General features: G+C 48.1%; 1 protein-coding gene across 1 annotated transcript in view; it reads left to right on the forward strand.

Annotated features, from left to right (window-relative positions):
• Positions 1-881: 881 nt before the first annotated feature.
• Positions 882-20379, forward strand: part of Nr2e1 (nuclear receptor subfamily 2 group E member 1) — a 20776-nt gene continuing 1278 nt past the window's right edge. Inside the window, exons 1-8 of the mRNA XM_004637475.1 lie at positions 882-1633; positions 6110-6255; positions 9793-9880; positions 11241-11476; positions 12946-13092; positions 15674-15770; positions 16154-16303; positions 16554-16659. Of these exons, the coding sequence (XP_004637532.1) occupies positions 1609-1633; positions 6110-6255; positions 9793-9880; positions 11241-11476; positions 12946-13092; positions 15674-15770; positions 16154-16303; positions 16554-16659 (995 nt within the window). The 5' untranslated portion in view covers positions 882-1608. The remainder of the gene's footprint in view (positions 1634-6109; positions 6256-9792; positions 9881-11240; positions 11477-12945; positions 13093-15673; positions 15771-16153; positions 16304-16553; positions 16660-20379) is intronic.

Below are 20379 nucleotides of genomic sequence, written 5' to 3' on the forward strand. Positions count from 1 at the left end.
TCGCCGCTCGGTCCGTGTGCGCTCCCTGGGGGCGCTTCTGGACCTGGGCGCCAGAGACCTCGGAACTGCGGGAAGCGAGCAGAGGAGCGGGACGAGGGGAGCTCTGCAAAGTCCCGGGCCTGGAGGGGGCGATCCAGCGATACCTCTGGGGTCGAGCAGCGGAGGAAAAGCTCTGCCGCTCCCGAGCTGCTGGCGGAGGCTAGGGGCGCTTCGCGCAGCTGTGTCGCAGCAGGCTCTACTCGGAAGAAGTTGGAGCCGCCCTCCCCGCGGTTGATGCCCAAACCCACCGCTCGAAGGCTGGCGGAAGCAGAAGGCTCCGGAAGACCTGTCCCAGGCCCCAGTTCCACACACAGCGTCCTCAGCTCTGACTTTGCAAAGATAGTTGCAAAATGAATAAATTACTCACCTCGGGTCAGATCCAAGTTTTACCCAACAGAAGGGGCACGGGACCAAGAATGAACCAACTCACACGGTCACGTCGGGCGTGCACAATCACACACAAACACAGCCACCCAAATTCTTCCAGGAATCTATTTGTCTGGCACTCCTGGAGAGAGGGGGAAAGCGTTTTGAGAAAGCCCATCACCCCTCCCCTTCTCCCTTGCCATTAAATAGAATAATTCATTTTTATTACAAGAGCAACGCCATCCTCACCATCACGCGAGCAGAGTCCCGTATTCACACTCTAACTCCTCAGCTCCAAAAGCGCCTGCATTTTCTCTGGGAGCCGCTGGGAGGTTCATTAATATCATTAGCATTTAACCCCCTCCCTCTTCCCATCTCCTCCCCGCACATGGCTGACGTCAGACCCCGCCAGGAGTTGGGGGAAAAGCTAAGTGGGCCAGGGACGCCCTATTCCCCTCCCAGCGGCTGCCTGTCAGAGAGCTTCTGGAGATATTACAGGGGACCCAGCCCGCAGCGACAGGCACAAAGTCACAGGGTAATGAACTTCGGGGACCCTTTGCCGCTGCTTGCGCGGCTCTCCCCGGAAACCCGGACCCGGCCGCCGCTTTCCTCCGGAGATTTCCTGGCAATCTAGTTTTCCTACTCCGCTCTTGCATTCCGGCAGCTCGGAGCCCATCTGCCTCTGAGACTGCGGTTGTGTGTTTCATCTTTCTTAAAATCAGCGGTCTGTAGAGATTGCCAACACTCTGCATGCTTGTGCAGAGGGAGAGATTGAAGACTGAGTGACAGGAATGGGGAAAGAGAGAGCTTTTGCTTTTTTTGCACCGTAGGAAAGCCATTTTCCTGTCTCGTCAGTCCCTGTCCTTCAGTTCCTCCCTCGTGTTGTCCCCTCTTCTTCAGCCTGCCTGCCTGTCCATCCCTCCATCTGTCTGTGCATCTGTGTGTTCATATCGAGCAGCATTCCCAGCAGCTGCAGTTTTGCAAGAGCCGGGAATAAACTTAAGGATGCTTAAATTTCCACTGTGGAACGAATTTTGAGCGGCCAGAGAACAGCGCCGCGCGCAAGCGATACCCACCTGCCCAGCCCCGGAGCCTCGCAGGCTGGAGGGCGGCTGGCGAGCTGCGGCGCCCGGCAGCGAGGCAGGCGCTGCCGGCCGGGACTCGGGCAGTGCCCACCAGCCGCTTCGTCCTGGGACCGCCAGCATGAGCAAGCCGGCCGGATCAACAAGTGGGTACCTCTCAGGCCGCCGGGGTCCAGGCGCGCTACCTGGGGCGGGCGATTGGGCGGGGAGGCCTGGGAGGTCCTGCCTGGAGCACTCAGCTCCGAGCACCAGAAAGGGACCCCAACGGGCGTGTGCCCTTTGGCCCAGCCCTTGTGAACCTCGAGTTGGAGCACTTGGTGGAGAGAAAGGGGCAATTTCGTTGCTTCTGAATTTCTTGATTTCCCCCTTCTCTAATGTGACGTGAAGGTTGTGACCCACGCAACCACTCATCCAGCAAGTTGCTTCCATTTAGTCGCTAGGTGCTGGAGATGAGAGGGATCCGACGGGGGGTGGGAACTAGGCAGCGCTTCAGCCTGCAGCACAATAACACACTCGCTCAGAACTCCGAGCTGCAGCACGCAAAAGCAACTCTGTGCAAAGCGGATTTTGAATGGAATGCTTTGCAACCCGTTTCTAGCTATTTCAAATAATCCTGCAAACTAGGAAGCAGAAACAATTTAAAAGTCACATTTTTCTTAATCCTAAATCCTCGTAGGTCATAACTGGGGAATTTAAAGTATGGCGAACCATTCTAGCAAAGAGACAGCCAAATCCCTAATCCCAAAGACTTTTCGAGTCGCAGCTCTGCAGAGACAGGAGTGCGCGGCCTGCTCTTTCCACGTTCTTCTCTCTTTCCTGCAACTTTCTCAGCCTCTGGCTCACCCTCCAAACGCCGAGCGCGCCTGACCTCATCCCACCCCAGACCGGGAGTGCGGAACTACGGGAGTGTTCTATGTGATGGCATTTGGGAGCACAGTCCCTGCGGAACCCGGGAACATGCAGGCCTGCATCGGCCTGGGGAAGGCGCGACCGCGGTGCTCGGATTTCTCAGTTCCCGCCTAACCTGGAGCTGCGGCTGCGGCTTCCAGGATCTGTGCCTGTGGGGGTGGTGGCCCCTGCCTCAGTCCCCAGGTCCCGGAGCTCTGCCACTGCCTGTGTTGTTTTCTCCTATAGCATTTTTGGCGCTCGGCGCGTTCTTTCCTACCCCTCCCCCCTCGCTCTCACTCATTGTCCCTTCGAAAGTTGGGAGAGTCTGAGATACTTCTGAGGACTGAAAATGAAGTCTCATTTTAAAGGGATGCAGTTTCCGACCCCACCTCCCGCTCCTACAAGAAGTTGGCTGTGTTTTCATTTTGTCCGTTTGTTTTGGTTTGGATGCTGGCGTTTTAAAATTAGAGCAAAGTGAATGCGAACAAAAAGAGAAAGAAAAAAATGTTTAGATCTAAGCTAGCGAGAGAGAAGGACGCTTAACCGTGGTGCCAGTGCACGGCCCACCCTGGCAGGACCTGTATTTCCTGCTAGCCTGTGGCCTACCGTGTCCCTAACTGTTTGATCTGGAGCAAGTGAGGTGGACTCGCTTTCTGTTGCTTGTGTTCATGGGGTGAGTGTCCTTCCCAGGAGACGCAAAAGGACGACTTTGCAGCTGCCTTCCAAGTATCCAGGGCCAAAACCTAGCCCTCGGGCCTGGGCAGGCCTTCTAGCTCTCTTGCCTGAGGATGGGTCTCCACCTCTTCCTCGGGCTCTTTTGCCTTCTTGGGGGGTACGGATCACCTTGGAAGCTGGGAAGGTGAGGCCTCAGAGACAAGTGAAGGGGCAGGCAGGAAAACTAGCTGGCTTAGTGCTGCACCCTCCCTCTGTGGGCCAGGAGGCAGGAGGCTAGTTTAGGGGTGCAGATTGGGCCCAACAAGGAAACTTCAGAGCTTCCCAAGCTGCCAATCTGTTTGCTTAGCAAGCTCCAAGCCCATCTCAAGTTGGATGCTGATGCTGAGGTTGCTCAGACCCAAAAGGCAGCAGCCCCCACCCAAAGTACTGCTGCATCCAAGAGCCCTTTGACCCCAGCCGCAGCCACCCGAAACCTGCCGCCCTCCAGCTGAGGGCAGCAGAGGGATTCGGCGGTGAACAGCGATCCGGGTCAGGATGGGGCCAGGCAGCGACTTGTCTCCCGCCTCCTTGGGCTTCCAGCGGCTGGAGGGCAGAGCGATGTCGCTCGGAGCCCTGCTTGGGTGGTAACAAGACCCTGGCCAGTCACCCCTGCAGCCCAGACTAACTTCTTTCAACAGCCTCTGATGGTAATTACAGTAATCGAAGCTGCCATATATCTTTAGGCAATTATGACACACAAAAAGCCCCGAGGGGACCCCCTGATGAGGGAAGTTAAGAACGGTTTCCCAGCCTCGGGAACCTCCGGCTTGCCTCACGTCCGAGCTCACTCTGCTTGCTAAATGAGAAGAGCTTTGCAACCAGCTTGTCTTGTGACCCGAAGTCACCTTAACGTGGCTAGATGGCAGAGGCCGAGGTACAGACAGAATTTTCGCGTTCTTCTTGTGCTCCACCCCAGCGCTCTTCCCTGCCCTGGTACTTCGGCTCTGAGATCTGCCCTGAGCAAACAGCTGACCTGCGGCCTAGCCTGCCCAAGGGGTACTCATCCCTGGGTCCAGACCCAGGAAGCTCAGGAAGGTCAACAGCCTGGGACTGGTCTTCCCTCTAGCACCGGCGGGTTTCCCAGAGATCTGCCTATTTGGCCACCTGTCTGGATGGGAAGCAGGGACAGAGCCTCCGCTGCTCCTCCCATACGTGCATCTTGGCATCAACATTGCCTTCTGGAAGAAGACAGCTGGGCTGACAGCACTGATGAGCCCCAAGCAAGGACCCCAGCGCTGCCAAAGCGCGTGTGTTTGCAGAGGAGAATGGTTTACATGACATGAAAACCAAGTTCTCTGCTTCCAGAGGGAGTGCGGGGCAGCAGAGCTCCAGAGCCCAGCTTCTGAGTGTCTGGGAGCTCTCTTGGGCACGGGGGCTGGAGGACGAGACCCGCGGTGGCCTCATTTGGCTCTCTCCAGCCCCTCCCTCCCCCGGCAAACCTCCCCTCTCGCCCTGCGGGAGAGGGGGTGCCAAGACGGTGGCCGCTGCGCCGAGCGCCTCCCCCGCCGGCCTTTGTCGCTTTCCGAATTCCCATGCTACTCTTTTTGACGGGTCACTGGTGGTTCTATAGGCAGGTGCCGCGGCAGGGTTGTAATTACTCGGGCCGAGCCTGGTCGTTACCGGCCCCCCACCCCCAACGCGCGCCAGTCAACTCTCCGCGCTCCTCTCCACCTGAGCCGAAGCTGGCCCCGGGTGCGAGCCGCCCGAAGCCTCGGAATCTGGATGCACGTTTGCATACAGGAGTCCCGGGGCCGCCCTCGCCACCTCAGCTGCCCTCTCCAGCTCTCTGCACCCCAGCCCAAAAGCTCCCTTGGGGCAGCGTTCGAGTTTCAGCCAGGCCTGAGGCCGCCTGGGCCGGGATGAGAAGTCTCTGGTCAGACACTGATGGGGAAATCAAGTGTTAGTAAGTTCGTTGTTATTGCTGATTTGTTATTAAGATGCTAGCACTTTTTAAATGTTTTCTTTGGTTTTGCGTTAGAAAAGATCTCTAAGTCCCTAAACCGCTTCAGGTACTTTTTGGACCCTTGAACCTCAGAGAAACGCCAATTTCCGGATAATTCCTTCTCCCTTACTACTCCTCCAGAGGCCTCCTCTAGCTTCCGGGGACTCCCAAGAAAGTTCTTTTGAACCCGAATCCAGTGGGATGAGTGAAAAAGCCTAGAGAAACTGAAGTCTTTAAAAAAAAAAAAAAAAAAACCTCCCACCAACGGCAGGAAAACTTGGAGGAAGACTACACAAAAGCAAGAAGAGGCTAGAGTTTCAGGGAGAATGGTTTGGGGTATGGGAACCAAAGGTGGCTGTCCCCTGCCAAGCTGGGGGGTGGTGCCAAGGTCTGGTCACTGTCCTCCGCCTGCCCAAGCCAGTAGCACTTTGCAGAGAAAAAAATTTTCCTCAAAGAAATAATTTCTCCAAAGCAATCTGCCAAGCATTTTTTAAATAGGTAAAGAAAAAGTTGGGCAATTACCACTATCCTTATTATCATTAATAATCCAACTATTAGCATCACAATAATAATCCTAATAATAACAACCGCCCGGGGCCGAGCTCCGAGAAAACTCGATTGCCTTCCAGCTGCCATCCCAGGTTCCAGCCGTGTTTGTTTTTCTTCTTTTCCCTTTTACATTTCAAGTTTGTCTCCTTGCAGTCTCACTAACAACTTTCTGTGCTAAATGCAAGAGCTGAGGAGGGAGGCCGCCAAACTTTCCGAGGAGCAGAAAGGCAGTGGCGGGCTGTGCTGCTGCCCCGGCCTGCTGTAATCTTTTATGCCAAAATGGGTCTCGGCGATTAGAGGAGACCCAAATACATGTAGCGGTGCATGAATAATGCTCATTGTAGGAAACTGACACTTGCTCAAGGAAAAAAAGTTTGGCTATAAAATCACTTCATTATTTGCTTTTACCGCAGCTTCGACGCTAATCCCTTCAGAGGTCAGATTGCTTAGCATCTCTCTCCCTCTCCCCTTGCCTCCCTCTTCTCCGCCCTCGCCCCGTCCCCCTTCCCTGTCTTTCTCGCGGGTTCAGGCCGCATTTTAGACATCCCCTGCAAAGTGTGTGGCGACCGCAGCTCTGGGAAGCACTACGGGGTGTACGCTTGCGACGGCTGCTCGGGATTTTTCAAGAGGAGCATTCGGAGGAATCGGACCTACGTCTGCAAGTCTGGAAATCAGGTACCTTAGCCAGGGCTGTGCCTCCCCCGGCCCCCGGCCCCCGGCCCCCCTTTCCCAGGGGCCAAGGCCTCCTCTGGGGAGAGGCCTGGCCTGGACCTCTCCCTCCCTCTCCTCTTTCCTGCCTCAACTCTGGAAAGCCCTTTGGCTCTGGAAGGGAGGAATCAGGGAAGGGAGGACAGATTAGAAAGAAGTCTAAAATCCCATAGTCTTCCTACACTTTTTAAAAAAGTCTTATGACATTTGACAGTGGTGGGGCCTACACCTGGTGGTTATGGAGCGAGAGCCAGCTCAGGGCAGCTGAAGAACTTTAGAATCTAAACCACAAGTAACCTAGCAGCGAGCTATGTTGTGTAGTCGTCCCACCCACACTCTTAGTAGCATCCGAGCTCCTTCTTCTGACTACTGCTAGAGAAGGCAGAAGTAACAGGTACAAGGACAATCAAGGTCACAACCATAGGTGGCTGAGACCCTACCCTACAGTGAGCCAGTGAAGACAGAGGTTATGAGCTGCAAGGAACTACTTTGCAAGTTGGCAGTGAGACTTCACAGCCCGGTTGACTCTATCTGGGTCTGGTCAGAAAAGGGAAGGAAAAGGCAGAAGAGAATGCTCAAATGGGGGTGCAACTGGGACCCTCCCCCCTTTCCACATCTTCTTCCTCCTCTGCTTAGAAAACGTGCTGGTGGATTGTGTTCTGCTCTTGAACAAACAGGACTGTCTTTGAAGGGCAGGTGCACTGGAATATAAGCCAAAGCACGCAGACAGAGTGAGCAGAAGTGATTGATTGACTCAGTTTCCCCCTCAGCAGTAGACTTCAACCTGAAAGATCAGTCTTTCACTCTCACACTCTGCTATCCCCTCAGCCAGGCACACAGAGCCTGAGTTCAGAAGCTTCCACTTTCAATACTGGGAGGATCCCTCAGATGCGTCAGTCAGGAGTCTGCTTTTAGTAACCAAATGACACAAAGCTTTCACTAGTTAATTCATATGACATACATAAACACATACAAACAGCATCTGGTGCTAATGAATTATTCTGGCTTCTCCTTTTGGATTTGCATTGCCAGCAAATATAAGAAGACATTTGCACTTGGAGGTTATTTTGAATTCTCTGTCCCTGTGTTACCTGTTTAAATGAGTAGTTGAATCCATATCAGTTTCTAGCTGCATCTTCAAAGATGTCAGGTTATGTATGCACATAGGACTATACCCAAGGATTCCCATAGAGTCGGAATTACTGGGAGGTGTCCTATTTTACTTTTTGCTTTTTTTCAGTGCTGGGGATGGAACCCAGAGCCTCATGCATGCTAGGCAAGTGCTATCAATCCAAGCATGTTGATATCAGTCCAAGTACTTGTAAAGGGATGATGATAGATCATCATGCCTGATGCTATTCTAGAGGACCAGGTAGCTGAGTTGAGCACTCACTGGTCCCTTTCTCTTGTTCCATATATTCATATATATTTCATCCAATTTGAAGACACTCTTAAGAAAGAACGGAGGCTACCATTTGCATTTTTTTTTTTAATCAGACTATTGGATACCATCCCAGGACAAGTGCTTGATTACATCCAGTAAATTCTTCAGACCTCTTTACTTTGACCTATTATGCTGGCCAAAGAGGACTGAGGAACTGTCTTGGGAGCTAAAAATTATTTTTCTCTTCTCTTTTGTTCTAAGACTAGGTAAATAATATTTCAATAGATCATTAACAACAAAACATTTAGACACTTTATGAACACCTGGCTCTCTTTTATTTTAAACATGTCACCCTTTCCATTGTTGTTTTGCTTTGTTTTTCTGCTAGGGATTGAACTCAGGGTCTCTATGTGCTGACTATGCATGCATATGCTCTACCACTTAGTTACATCCCTGGCCAAGTCAACATCTTTTAAATTGGAGGAATGTGATCATATAAACCCATGCAGCTCAGTATGTGATTTTACTTATGGAATATCTCAAAGGAAAAAAAATACTCATTCTACTTCAAAGTGTATGCATTTTTGAGATTCAGAAACAAAATTAAAATGCACATATTTTTATTGTCTTCATTCTCACTACAAATGTGAACAGTGACAACTTATACAAATAGAGGAAAGCACCAAACTTACCTGATGTCTTTGGCCTATAAAATACTTATGGCTACTATGTTCTCCCACTGTAGCTCACCCTCTCCTTTAGGGTGTACTTTTCCTTCTTTTACTTGGCCCAAATTTACTCTGCAGAGCTTATTTATTTGTTTATTTATTTAAGGCTGGGTCTCACTAAATAGTTTAGGCTATCCTTGAACTCATTATGTAGTCCAGCTGGCCTCAAACTTGCTGTGATCCTCCTGCCTCAGTCTCTGAGTGCCAAAATTTCAGGCTTATACCACCATACCCTACCTTTTCCTATCTTTCATAAATATGAAATGATATTTTAAACTACCTATGTACAGGTTGGAGAGGCAGCTCCGTGGGAGAGCTCTTGTCTGATATGCAAGAGGCCCTGGATTCCAACTGGATCCCAGCCCTGTTAAAGAAGAAAAAGCTAGTGCACATATGATTGTCTGCCTGCATGTTCCCTCAGCAATAACACCAAACACTATATAAAACCCAAACTAAACTGTGTAAATTTTCTCTTTTAATTGTCAACGCTATTTCAGAAAATTACATTATTTTCTTATTCATGTTAGACAAATATTTCTGGGGCACTGACTACCTTTTTATCAGTTGTCATGCTGAATAGTCTCAGTCCCTAATATCATTTTGTCAGACAGCCCATCATTATCTTCCTAGGCATGTTTAACCAGTGAAATTTAGATTTTTCTAGATTCCCCCAGATCTTGGCCTCTTTCCCTCCTCATAGCTCTCCTTGTGTAAGCCTTGGCCACTCTAATTTGTATTGTCTTTCTGGGAATAACTATGTTTCCATGAATAATGGCACTAGTTTTATTTATTTACTTATGGCATTAGTTTTAAAGATGAAAGTTTTCTCAACGTGTTGTTCTGAATGGCTTAAAGTACAAAAGCCATGTTAAAGTATTAGAAAAGAGAAAAAACAAACGGGAGAGATTGTTTGTTAGGCGATTGGGCTCATCCAGAATGTAGCAGAAAGAGGTAGAGTCAAGACCTGAAAGCGCAGGGTATTTGGCAGGAGGGAGAGGCAGCTTGGGTCTTGACCCAAAGCCTGCTCCTCGGAGAGCGCTGGGCCCGGTCGCTGTCTTCGGTCCTGAAAAGTCTGGTCCCTCTTTGACTACCGGAAGTTATTCTCTAGAAATCTGGCAAACCGCGCGATCAGATCCTTACCCTGTCGGGAGAAGGACCTTTTCCTCCTAAACTGAGTCCATAGGATCTTGAGCTGGCCCTTTTGAGGCAGCCCCGGAAATCCCAGCCCTTTTTCTACCTGGTCTTTCTCGTTCCCAAGTCTTGTACTTGTCTCCGGCCCAGTCACCCGCTCTGGACCCACGGGCCAACCAGGGTCCTGTACTATTCCTCCCGCGGGGCGCCAGCTTCTGGTTCTCTCCTAAGGGTGCTGGTGGTCACTGTGCTCTGTTCCAGGGAGGCTGCCCAGTAGACAAGACACACAGAAACCAGTGCCGGGCGTGTCGGCTGAAGAAGTGTTTGGAAGTCAACATGAACAAAGATGGTAATCAGTCCATCCCTTTATTCTTGTAATGTTGATTGAGTAGTAAGTAAATTATATGTACAGAAAATACACGACACTCCTATGCATGTAAATCATCTTCCAACAGAGCACTTCTTTCCCGCACAGGCCTCTGTGCGGGAGTCCCCAGCTGACCCCACTGAACTGCCCTGGACAAGGCCTATGCTCGCATCAGAACCTTGCGCCCCCAAACCACCTCAGGAAGACACAGCTGGGGCGCGCGGGGTGGGGGTGGGGGTGGGGGTGGTGTATTTTCTGCTCCTCTCAACATCCCTCTTCCCGCGGCTCTTTGCAGCCCTTCGTGGCCACTCCTGAGCCTGCCTGCCTCGCCAAGGAACTCACAGTCTTTGTAGTGGAGTCGGGGGTTGGAGGAGGGAGAGCAGAGACGTGAAATTTCACACTTGATTGCAAATTCTCGAAGATACCAACATCAGTACGGCTATGGGACGGCTCTAGGCTTTTCCAGAGTCCTTTCTCGGTTCTACAGAAAAAAGAGGCATGAAGAGGCAGGTGACTGCTCAGGGGTGCGTGCCACACCCGGCTCCCCCGGGCCCCCATGCGCTCACGCTCCAAAGCACCTGGGTTTCACAATGCTTCCTGAGCCTGGAGTACAGATTGAGCTATGTGTTCGTCGCCCCCGGCGAGGGCGCCCCCAGGCCTGGGCGGGGATCCCGAGCCTGGGCTGCAGCCATGGGGTCCTACGCCTGTCCAGGAGAGCGCCTTCTCCGTCGCCCAGGAAGCGGGAGGGGACTCCAACCTGTTGAACTTGTGTATTGACAAGTTGTCAGGCTCTGCGGGCGGAAGATTGCCCTGAATTAATTTGTTTGTTTAAACTGTTGGTGGTAATTGTCACATCTCCCCTGCCTTCCTCAGCACTCTGGAAGACAAGCTCTTCCTCGTCCCATCCCCCAGCGTGCTTGGGTTCCGGTCCTTTCCGCCAGGGGCTTTGGAGTGGGCTGAAGCCCCTCTGGGGGGCAGGCCTGTAGGCAGGGGAACTGCAGGCGTCTGCGCGGAGACGTGTGTGGGCGAGGCAGGTCAGCTACTGCAGCCCGGAGGTCTTTTGGCTTCGCTGTGACTCCTGGGTGAAGAGGAGCCGTGCAGGAACCAGGACGCACCTGGTCTTGCCTATATTGGACCGCTCCTGTGGCCCCTTGGGCCCGGGCTGCTCCGGGCCTCAGCTCTCGGGTGCACCCGGTGCAGGACTGAGATGAGCTCGGGGCGCCTTCTGTCCTTCGGTTCCAGGACCTTCCTGATTTTGACCGCTCGGTGATCTCGCCTGCCCAGATGTGCCATGAGGTGGGGTCTCTGATGGTCACATGCGCCCGTGTCTTTGTCTCTGCAGCCGTGCAGCACGAGCGGGGGCCTCGAACGTCCACCATCCGCAAACAGGTGGCCCTCTACTTCCGCGGACACAAGGAGGACAACGGGGCGGCCGCGCACTTCCCATCCGCGGCGCTGCCCGCCCCGGCCTTCTTCACCACAGTCACGCAGCTGGAGCCGCACGGCCTGGAGCTCGCCGCGGTGTCCGCCACCCCTGAACGGCAGACCCTCGTGAGCCTGGCTCAGCCCACGCCCAAGGTCAGTGGCCTTGCTGGCCGCGGAAGCAGGGAGCCGCGTGCACCCAGTTGTCCCGCGGTTGATGGGGTCAGGGGAAAGGCAGAGACTTGGCCGCGCTCAGCTAGGCGTCCTGTCCTCCGGCTGAGCTATTGGCGCTCAGACTTCAGTGTAGGGACCCCAACCTGCAAGTAACTACAACTACAAAGGTAGACTCCCAAACTCACCCCCGTGCAGAAACTCCTCTGGGCAGATTCTAGGGTGGAAGCCAGAAACCTGCTCCACTAGAAAACACCTACTGTGCTGCTTGATGGTGAGTGGAATCATAGAAAGCCAGAGAGCAGCCTCAGGGCTTCCCAGAGGCCAAAGAAAGATACATATGTTTTATTATTTTTAGAATTGGGGGCTGGGGTGATGGCTCAGTGGAATAAGCGCTTCCCTGGCAAGTACAAGGGCCTGAGTTCAATCCTCGGTTCTGCCAAAAAATAAAATAAAATTAATTTTATCAAACATTTGTTTTATAACAAAGTATTTGGCTCCAACTGGAAGAAAAGGCCTTGAATCACAAGTCTGTGGGATCAGCTATCTCGGACAAAGCAATGAGTCTCCAAGACAAGCTAGATTCTAGTGTCCTAACCCTGTTAGGGCAGTTTGCAGAATCTGACTTACTTTTACACGCACTCCTTACTCCCTTCTGAGCCACCTGTGTGGTTGAGCCAAGATTGAGCCAATTTATACCAAGATTGAGCCCCTCCTAGTGAAGCTGCTGCGTCCGAGCCACCTAGGAAACTTGCCACCTAAGGAGTGCCCTGCAGGCTTCAGCTGACACCACCCAGGGCCCCCACTCCAGGAGGGAAGGGCCTAGGACTCCCCCAGAGGAGGGCCAGCTGCAGCCTCACACTGTGGGGAAGCCAAACACCTGGGCACATACACATGCACAATATTTAATATTGCTTTCTTACCCTTGATGTGTATAATAAGCTCAGGAAAGTAGTGTTATGAATATGTTGTCAGTTATGAATGGGAACGCTCTGTGAATGATTAAGATGTCTAATTGAAATATTTCCATAATATACTAATCCTTTCTAAAAATACTCATATGCATATTTGTGTTTGGGATGCCTATTAATTTATACTTTTTTCACATCTATTTTTATTTACACAAATGCAAGCAGCACTTGTCTAAATTGGGAGCCAGGCCTGGCACTGGGCTGAGCCCAAGGAAAATTTAATGCAGAGGAAAGATAAGCCGGGCACCTTCTTGAAAGGGAAAGGTCCCTGAAGATTAGAATGTACCTTTGCAAAGTGCATCATTCCCCCAATTCCATAGGTACAGATGATGAGTTTTTACCCACCAATGGCAACTGTACATGAAATAGAAGAACATCCAGGTTCCTTTTCATCTCCTTTTTTGCTTAATTAGATGAGTTTGACTCTTCTTGCTCTGCTGTGGATTCCTCACTTCCAAGCATATCTCTCTGTCCCCCTCCCAGTACCCCCATGAAGTGAATGGGACCCCGATGTATCTGTATGAAGTGGCCACAGAGTCGGTGTGTGAATCGGCTGCCAGGCTCCTCTTTATGAGCATCAAATGGGCTAAGAGTGTGCCAGCTTTTTCCACGCTGTCTTTGCAAGACCAGGTATGACCAACAGGGCACCAAGGTCTTGTGAGAAGGGGTTGGACACAATGCAGTTCAATTCTGTAAGCATTCAGTCTTAGAAAGCTGGACATTACTTGGATAAATCACTAAGGCAAACATGTATTCTTAATGTTGAAGAGGAAACTATTTTTACCAGCATCTTTCTACAGGTTCAGTATATCTACCTATAGAATCTTTAGAAATAAAATTAAGTTATTTCAAAAAGGCTGGATCTGGTGTACAAAAACACATGAATAAGAATATTATCTCTATGTCAGTTTAATTGAAACATCAAATTTAATCTCAAATTTAAAAATCGTAGTCTTTTTCCTTTTTTAAGCTCATGATAAATCTGTACTTTCTTAATACTAAAACAGAAATTGCAGGTGTTAAGAGTATTTTCTTATGAGATTTTGAAACTAGTCTCATTATTTTATATTTGCAGCTTTATTTTATTCATTGTGATACAGTTTGGGCCACTGACTTAGCAGCACATAGCACCATAGCATGCATTGCACACCTCCTGCATGCTGGGATATTTTGGAGTTCAAATGTTTTTAGAGATTTCATAAATAAATAGACATTTTGCATAATTCTGTGGTCATAAATGACATTCAGAGAGAAAATTGTGCAGCTAAAATTACTTTGTAAGGGCTGGCCAGGTAGCTCAGTGAACTAAAGGGCCTGCTTAGGCAGGCAAAGGGACAGGAGGTCTATCCCCAGTGTGTGGTGCCAGGTGCACCCCCAGGACATGCTAAGATGGCGACTGAGACTGGGTGTGGTGGCTCATGCCTGTAATCCCAGCACTGGGGAGGCTGAAAACAGGAGGATCACTTCCAGTCCAATCTGTGTAGTGAGACCCTGTAGACCCTGTACTAAATACATTAAAAAAAAACTTTATATCACAATGATGACATTAGGTTGCTGGGAATATAAAAAATAGCCCATGACAGCATTTTTCTAACCAGTAAGAGACAAAGATAATAAAATGTTCACAACTATTGTCTGCAAGTACTGTATTCATGTAAATTAATGACAAATTTACAAAAAGTCAAGTAGTTTCTGGGTCCCCACCACCACTTGTGCTGGAGATCAAACCCAGAGTCTAGAACATGATAGGCAAGTGTTCTATCAATGAACTACACCCTAAACCCTAGTAAGTAGTTCTAAAAGCAAAGGATTTAATTCTTCAATTGTTTTCATAGCTAATTAATGTATAATAGTGCCCCTTAATATGAAGTATTTTTTTACAGAAAGACTGGGAGATTTACTAAGACACTTAATTTTCTAGTATGAAGTAGTCAGAATTAGATATTGTTTTTACTTTGTACATTAAAATGATGATTTCCTATACTTACTTAATGCAATAAAATACAAAAAACATTTTGAAAGTTAAATCTTTTGGTCTAATTATGATTTTGGTTACAAACCTTCATGGTTTTAGAAGTCTCATGCTCTACCGACTGAGCTAGCCGGGCACTTGCCTTCATGGTTTTAGGAAATTCTTTTATACATATCATAAAGAACTGGCTGGGTTTTGAGGTTTTTTTTTTTTTAGTGAAGATTATTTTTTCAAGATTGTTAAAAGTATCAGCTCTAGTATTTGATGTGAGTGTGTGTGTGTGTGTGTGTGTGTGTGTGTGTGTGTGCGCGCACGTGCATGTGTGTGCGCATGCGCGCACACTGGCTATTCTTTTTCTTAAACAAGTATTTGTATTCTTGAATCCAAACAAAATTCACTTAGCTCTCTGGTAGAAACCCTTTGACAATAGGCAAACTGTAGTGAAATAGAATTTGGTATATTAATCTGGAAAATGAGACAGATTTTCACTTAAACATTCAATAGCATATTTTATTAGAATGAAAATGACAAGCACCTTGATGCTGTCCACTTATGAGTCTCAGAAAAATCAGACAGTGAGATGAGGTAAACTCAGTGAAACCTGATTAACATAATTATACCCTGATTTCTCCCATGCCTCTTGAGAATTAGTCTCTCTCTCTCTCTCTCTCTCTCTCTCTCTCTCTCTCTCTCTCTCCTCCCCCCCTCCCTCCCTCCCTCCCTTCCTCCCCTCTTCCCTCTCTGCCCCCGTCTCTCTCTCCCTCCCTCCCTCCCTCCCTTCCTCCCCTCCTCTCTGCCCAGCCTGCCCAGCCCCCCTTGGCCCTCCAGACCTACAAACTTAGTCATAGTCGTAACCCTCAGCCCTGACAACATCAGTGTCCTGTACCAAGGGAGCCCACCTGCCAAGCTGCTGGTGGCATTTCAGAAAGCCTGATCTCCAGAGAAGTTTCTAGGTGTACAGGAAGGGGTGGGTGCAGAGACAGGAGGGTAGATCCTTTTCTGAGTGAAGCAAATGTTGAGGAATTAGAATGGCTGACTCTCAAATGTATGTGGACACCCATAGGCACTTTTTTTCTTTTTTTAAAAAAGGATAATATGGGAAAGCTGAACTATTCAGAAAAAGATTTACCAAGACAGACGCTTAAAGCACTTTTAAAAATAATGGAATTTACAGATTGAAATTGTTTATAAATTTATAAATTACACACTATATTATATTATACATCTATTGTATGACAGCTGATGCTTTTGGAAGATGCTTGGAGAGAACTGTTTGTTCTAGGAATAGCACAATGGGCCATTCCGGTTGATGCTAACACTCTACTGGCTGTATCTGGTAAGAATTGCACAATTTAATGACTTTGTTGTAGAAATTACCATAAAAATACATTACTGAAAAAAGAACAACATGTAAAGAATAACAAATTCCTGCTGAACAATAGAGTATACCTGTCATTTATAAATCTATATTTAAATGCAAATAATGTTGTTTTGTTGTATTCATGACTGCTTGCATTGTTATTTAAATGCAAATTACTGTGTTTGTTATCATCCAAGAGAAGATTTTGTATTAACTTTCATACAATATAGCCAGTTTACATGGAATCAGATATCTCAGAGTGACAATTGAATATTGATATGCAGTATTTTGTCAAAAATCAATATTAAATCGTGAAAATGCCTTCATATTAAAGTATTTATCCCATATTTTTATTCTAGGCATGAATGGTGACAACACAGATTCCCAAAAGCTGAACAAGATCATATCTGAAATTCAGGCTTTACAAGAGGTGGTAGCTCGGTTCAGACAGCTCCGGTTGGACGCCACTGAATTCGCCTGTCTGAAATGCATCGTCACTTTCAAAGCTGGTGAGCAGATGCAGGCCCCTGTCTCTTGTCCTTTAGTAGTTTGCAACCTCATTAAGTTCAGCCACCTCAGAGTCTAGATTGACCTCTGCAAAAAGAGATGGTCTTCTCAGAGGAGCTGGTTCTCCAAAACTGACCCCTTCTCCCATAACTGGGGACCTGTGTGCTGTGCTGTGGGCACCCACTCCCAGAGTGGCGCGTGCCCACTGTAGTCCCTGTGCTGCCTGCTACAGCTTCCTGATCTCCTTTCCAGTGCCCACACACAGCGGATCTGAACTGAGAAGTTTCCGGAACGCTGCTGCCATTGCAGCTCTTCAGGATGAGGCTCAGCTAACTCTCAACAGCTACATCCATACCAGGTAACCCTTGATTGGCTTGAATATGTACTTAAGAAAATTGCTCACATGGTGGACTTGTGAGCAGGCAGTAATAAGCCAGTTCTAACACAGTGACTAATTATCCTATCGCTAATTAATCAGTTAATTTAGTTAGAAGTTGTGTCCTCACCTAGCTCTCATGATAGGCGAGAAGAGCAAATCACTTTTTTTTTTCTTTTTTTGGCGGATGGGGGATTGAACTCAGGCTCTTGCGCTTGCCAGGGAAGTGCTTTGTCTACTGAGCCATCTCCCCAGCCCAAGAGAGGAACAAATCAAATTAAGAGATCAAACTGAAAGCTTTGTCAGACTGCACTGGCTGAACATAGCTGTCCTGGCTGAACAGATTGATCAATCAAAGCAGTGGAACACATTTATGTGTATGTGTTTGGGAAGGGTCAAAAATGAAGGCAAACATATTGTGGTTAATGTATAATTCTTGAAAAAAGACAAATGCCAATCGCAACTAGAAAGACCAAGGACCTTTCTAGAGAGGCCATCTTTACCCTTCTCCTTGCTGCTTGGTCTTGGTGATTGGAGTCACTTGAGTAATTTCAAGTCATAGCATCCATCAGATTACTTCCAGCCTCCAGATAGCAGAGGCTATCTGTGGCATTTGTAGAAACTCCAAAAGCAAAAGCAAAGCTTGGCTGGTCCAGCACTAAGTAAGCTCACCAAGAGGTGTTGACTTCTTTTTTTTTTTTTGCGGAACATGGGATTGAACTCAGGCCCTTGCGCTTGCCAGGGAAGTGCTTATTCCACTGAGCCATCTCCCCGGCCCGGTGTTGACTTCTTGATTCCATTTTTGAATGCAAAAAAGTCAGGACCTCTTTCACTTCCTAAGTTAGGAAGGTTAGAATAAAATTTCTACTGTTCATTTTCAACATTGACCTTGGAAGCCTTTCTCCATCAGCTCAACAACAGCCATATCCACTGATGGCCCAACTACATATGATGGGTGGAGGCCATCGATGCCTCCTCACCTAAAGACCCATGAAATCTCAGGTTAACTGTTACCCACAGGGGTGATACCACTTCTGTTAGGATCTAATTGATTCTGTCATAAATTCTCTCTCCTTTTTTAATGAGACATGGCCTCAATATGCAGCTCAAGATGACCTTGAACTCACAATAATCCTCTTCCTTAAACTCCCAAATTTTGGGATTACAGGCATGTGCCACCATGCATGGCCATAAATTCTCTTTTGAATGCTAAATGAATAAATATTTACTATTGATTGGATATCATTAAACAAATTGTGTTGAGTAACAGTGCATGTGCCTATGTTTTTCCAAAATAAAGTGTCTTTGTTTAAAGTTTTAAATTCATATTGAACCCATTAGGCAGCTGATGTTGGTTAATATATATTTAAAATTATAAAATTGGAGTAGGGCATAATTTTGGCATTTTTCCCTCACCTTTGACACTGAGAAGCATTAGGATATTAAGAACACCTGAGACTGTGACATTCCTTACTTGTTCAGTCCAGACTTTGCTGGGTATTTGCCATGAGCAGGAGGACTCTGGGTGGCCATTGTGAAACATCAGAAAGAACAAGGCACTGTCTCTTTCCATTGTGACAGATGGGAAGAAATGTCACTTCAAACAGACCAGACAGGAAAAGCAAGTTGTATGGGTGAAAGGATGAGTTCTAATTGGGAGAGAAAGTCCAGGGGATTCTGGGAGATGATGACCAGGTGGCAGTTGGCCCTTGAATGATGGGAGGATGTAGCAGGGAGAGAGGGTGCATCAAGAAGCAGTGGAAAATCTGGAAGAGGTGCTGCCAGAACACTGGTACCGGGGTGGCCCAGGAGCACTCCACCACAGGGGACCCCTGGTCCAGCTAGAGAATGATGGGTACACTATGTGCCTTCACCCACAAAACAGAAACACATGTGCGTAGGGCAAATGACTGCCGTCATTGTTTCCCAGTAGTACATTTCTCCACACATAACAGACAGTAAGTTCTTATTCACTGACTAACCAGCTCTTTACCCACCAGAGAATGAAAGAAGTGGATGAGCAGAAGAGTGGGAAATAATTTGTGGAAAATCAATGTACTGTAAGGCTGGGGTACCTGCCTCGCATGCAGGCCCCTTGGTTCAGTCCCCAGCAACACACACATGTGCTTGTATACCCAAGTCAGTCGTTGATGGATTTTCCAAATCCATGACTTTTGCAAGTTGCTCTCCCACCACGGTTTCTCACCATGGGAGATAAGGGCTGGCCAAATAGCTCAACGGATTGAACCAGGGGTTTGACCCCCAGGCCTGCCATGCCAGCCCTGCCCCTGGGGTGTGCTGAGATAGCAATTGAGACCGGGCATAGTGGCACGTGCCTGTAATCCCAGCTCTTGGGAGGCTATAAACAGGCAGATCACTATGAGTCTGATCTAGTACTGAGACCCTGAACACCCTGTAGACCCTCCCCCACCAAACAAACAAACAAACATGGAAAATAGTCCTCAAGTTGCATGGATGTGGCGGGCCTGCCAGCCTGGCTAGGCAGCTGCTGCTTTCAGCCCTCTGCAGGGTCATCTCTTCTCTGTCTCATTCCTCGAAGGGGATACAAAGCTGCTGCAGAGAGGTGGCCCAAGTGAAGGGAAGACATGAGATACATTCAACAAGGAGAGCAAACAGTGGGATTAGGGTTGTGTTTTAAATGTAGATAAGCGTCGCTGTGTAGCACGCTATTAAATGTGGCTCTGTCCATGCGTGAAGAGTATAGGAACCTGATGAGGCTGGCAGAGGCCCAGAATGAATTCTCAACCTCATCTTTGGTTTGAAAGAGGGACTCTTATGTCCTCAAAGCAGAAAAGTGGCTCTGGTGGACGCTTGCAGCAGGGTAGCATCCCCAGGCAGTTAGACACAGCTACCAGTGTCTTTGAAGGCATTTTGACATGTCAGTTACCAGCACCCTGTGATCTATGTTGAGTGAGTTTATTTTTATTTATTTATTTATTATTTATTTATTTATTGGTGGAACCGGGGATTGAACTCAGGCCTTTGTGCTTGCAAGGCAAGTGCTTATTCTACTGAGCTATCTCCCTGGCCCCTGTTGAGTAAGTTTAGTCACACATATGTCCCTGGAGCTCAGTGTTTTACTTCCAGGAGGGAGCCCTCCTTGGGGTGCATATTGATACCTGTTTCTAAGCTATCAGTGAAAGCAGTAATGGGGCTGCAATAGGCATTTGAGGACAGCAGGAAATTGAACTTGCACATCTGAGTCTAGATGTATGTTGGACATCAAGAGAGGAAATTGTTAAGCAATTTCTCCCATCTTTAATTATGCGACAATTTCATTGACACGATAGTTGGGTGGCACTGCCACCCAACAGAACTTAGTCTTTAATTTGCAGTGTAATAAGGAGAGAATTATTCCTGAGAGTGACTAAGTATAATGTCTGAATAATAATTTGGAGAATTGCTTAGAAAAAGAGGCCATTTTATTTGAAATAGTTTTGTGAAGGAGCCTTGAGAATTAGAAAATGTGGGTTCATTTGGGAGCTTTGTCATTGACACCATGGTCATTTCTACAGTGACCAGCTCAAGTTTATTATTTGACCTAAAATTAGTTTCATCTTTCTTTCCTTCTCTTTTTTTCCCTTGCTTTCTTTGTTTCTTTTTTTGTACTGCAGATCAAACTCAAGGCTTTTGAGCTGAGCTACATCTCCATCCCCTTTTTCACTTTTTTTTTTTTTTTTG

The sequence above is a fragment of the Octodon degus genome, unplaced genomic scaffold (assembly GCF_000260255.1).
Source record: "Octodon degus isolate 3935 unplaced genomic scaffold, OctDeg1.0 scaffold00090, whole genome shotgun sequence".
Lineage (NCBI taxonomy): Eukaryota > Metazoa > Chordata > Mammalia > Rodentia > Octodontidae > Octodon > Octodon degus.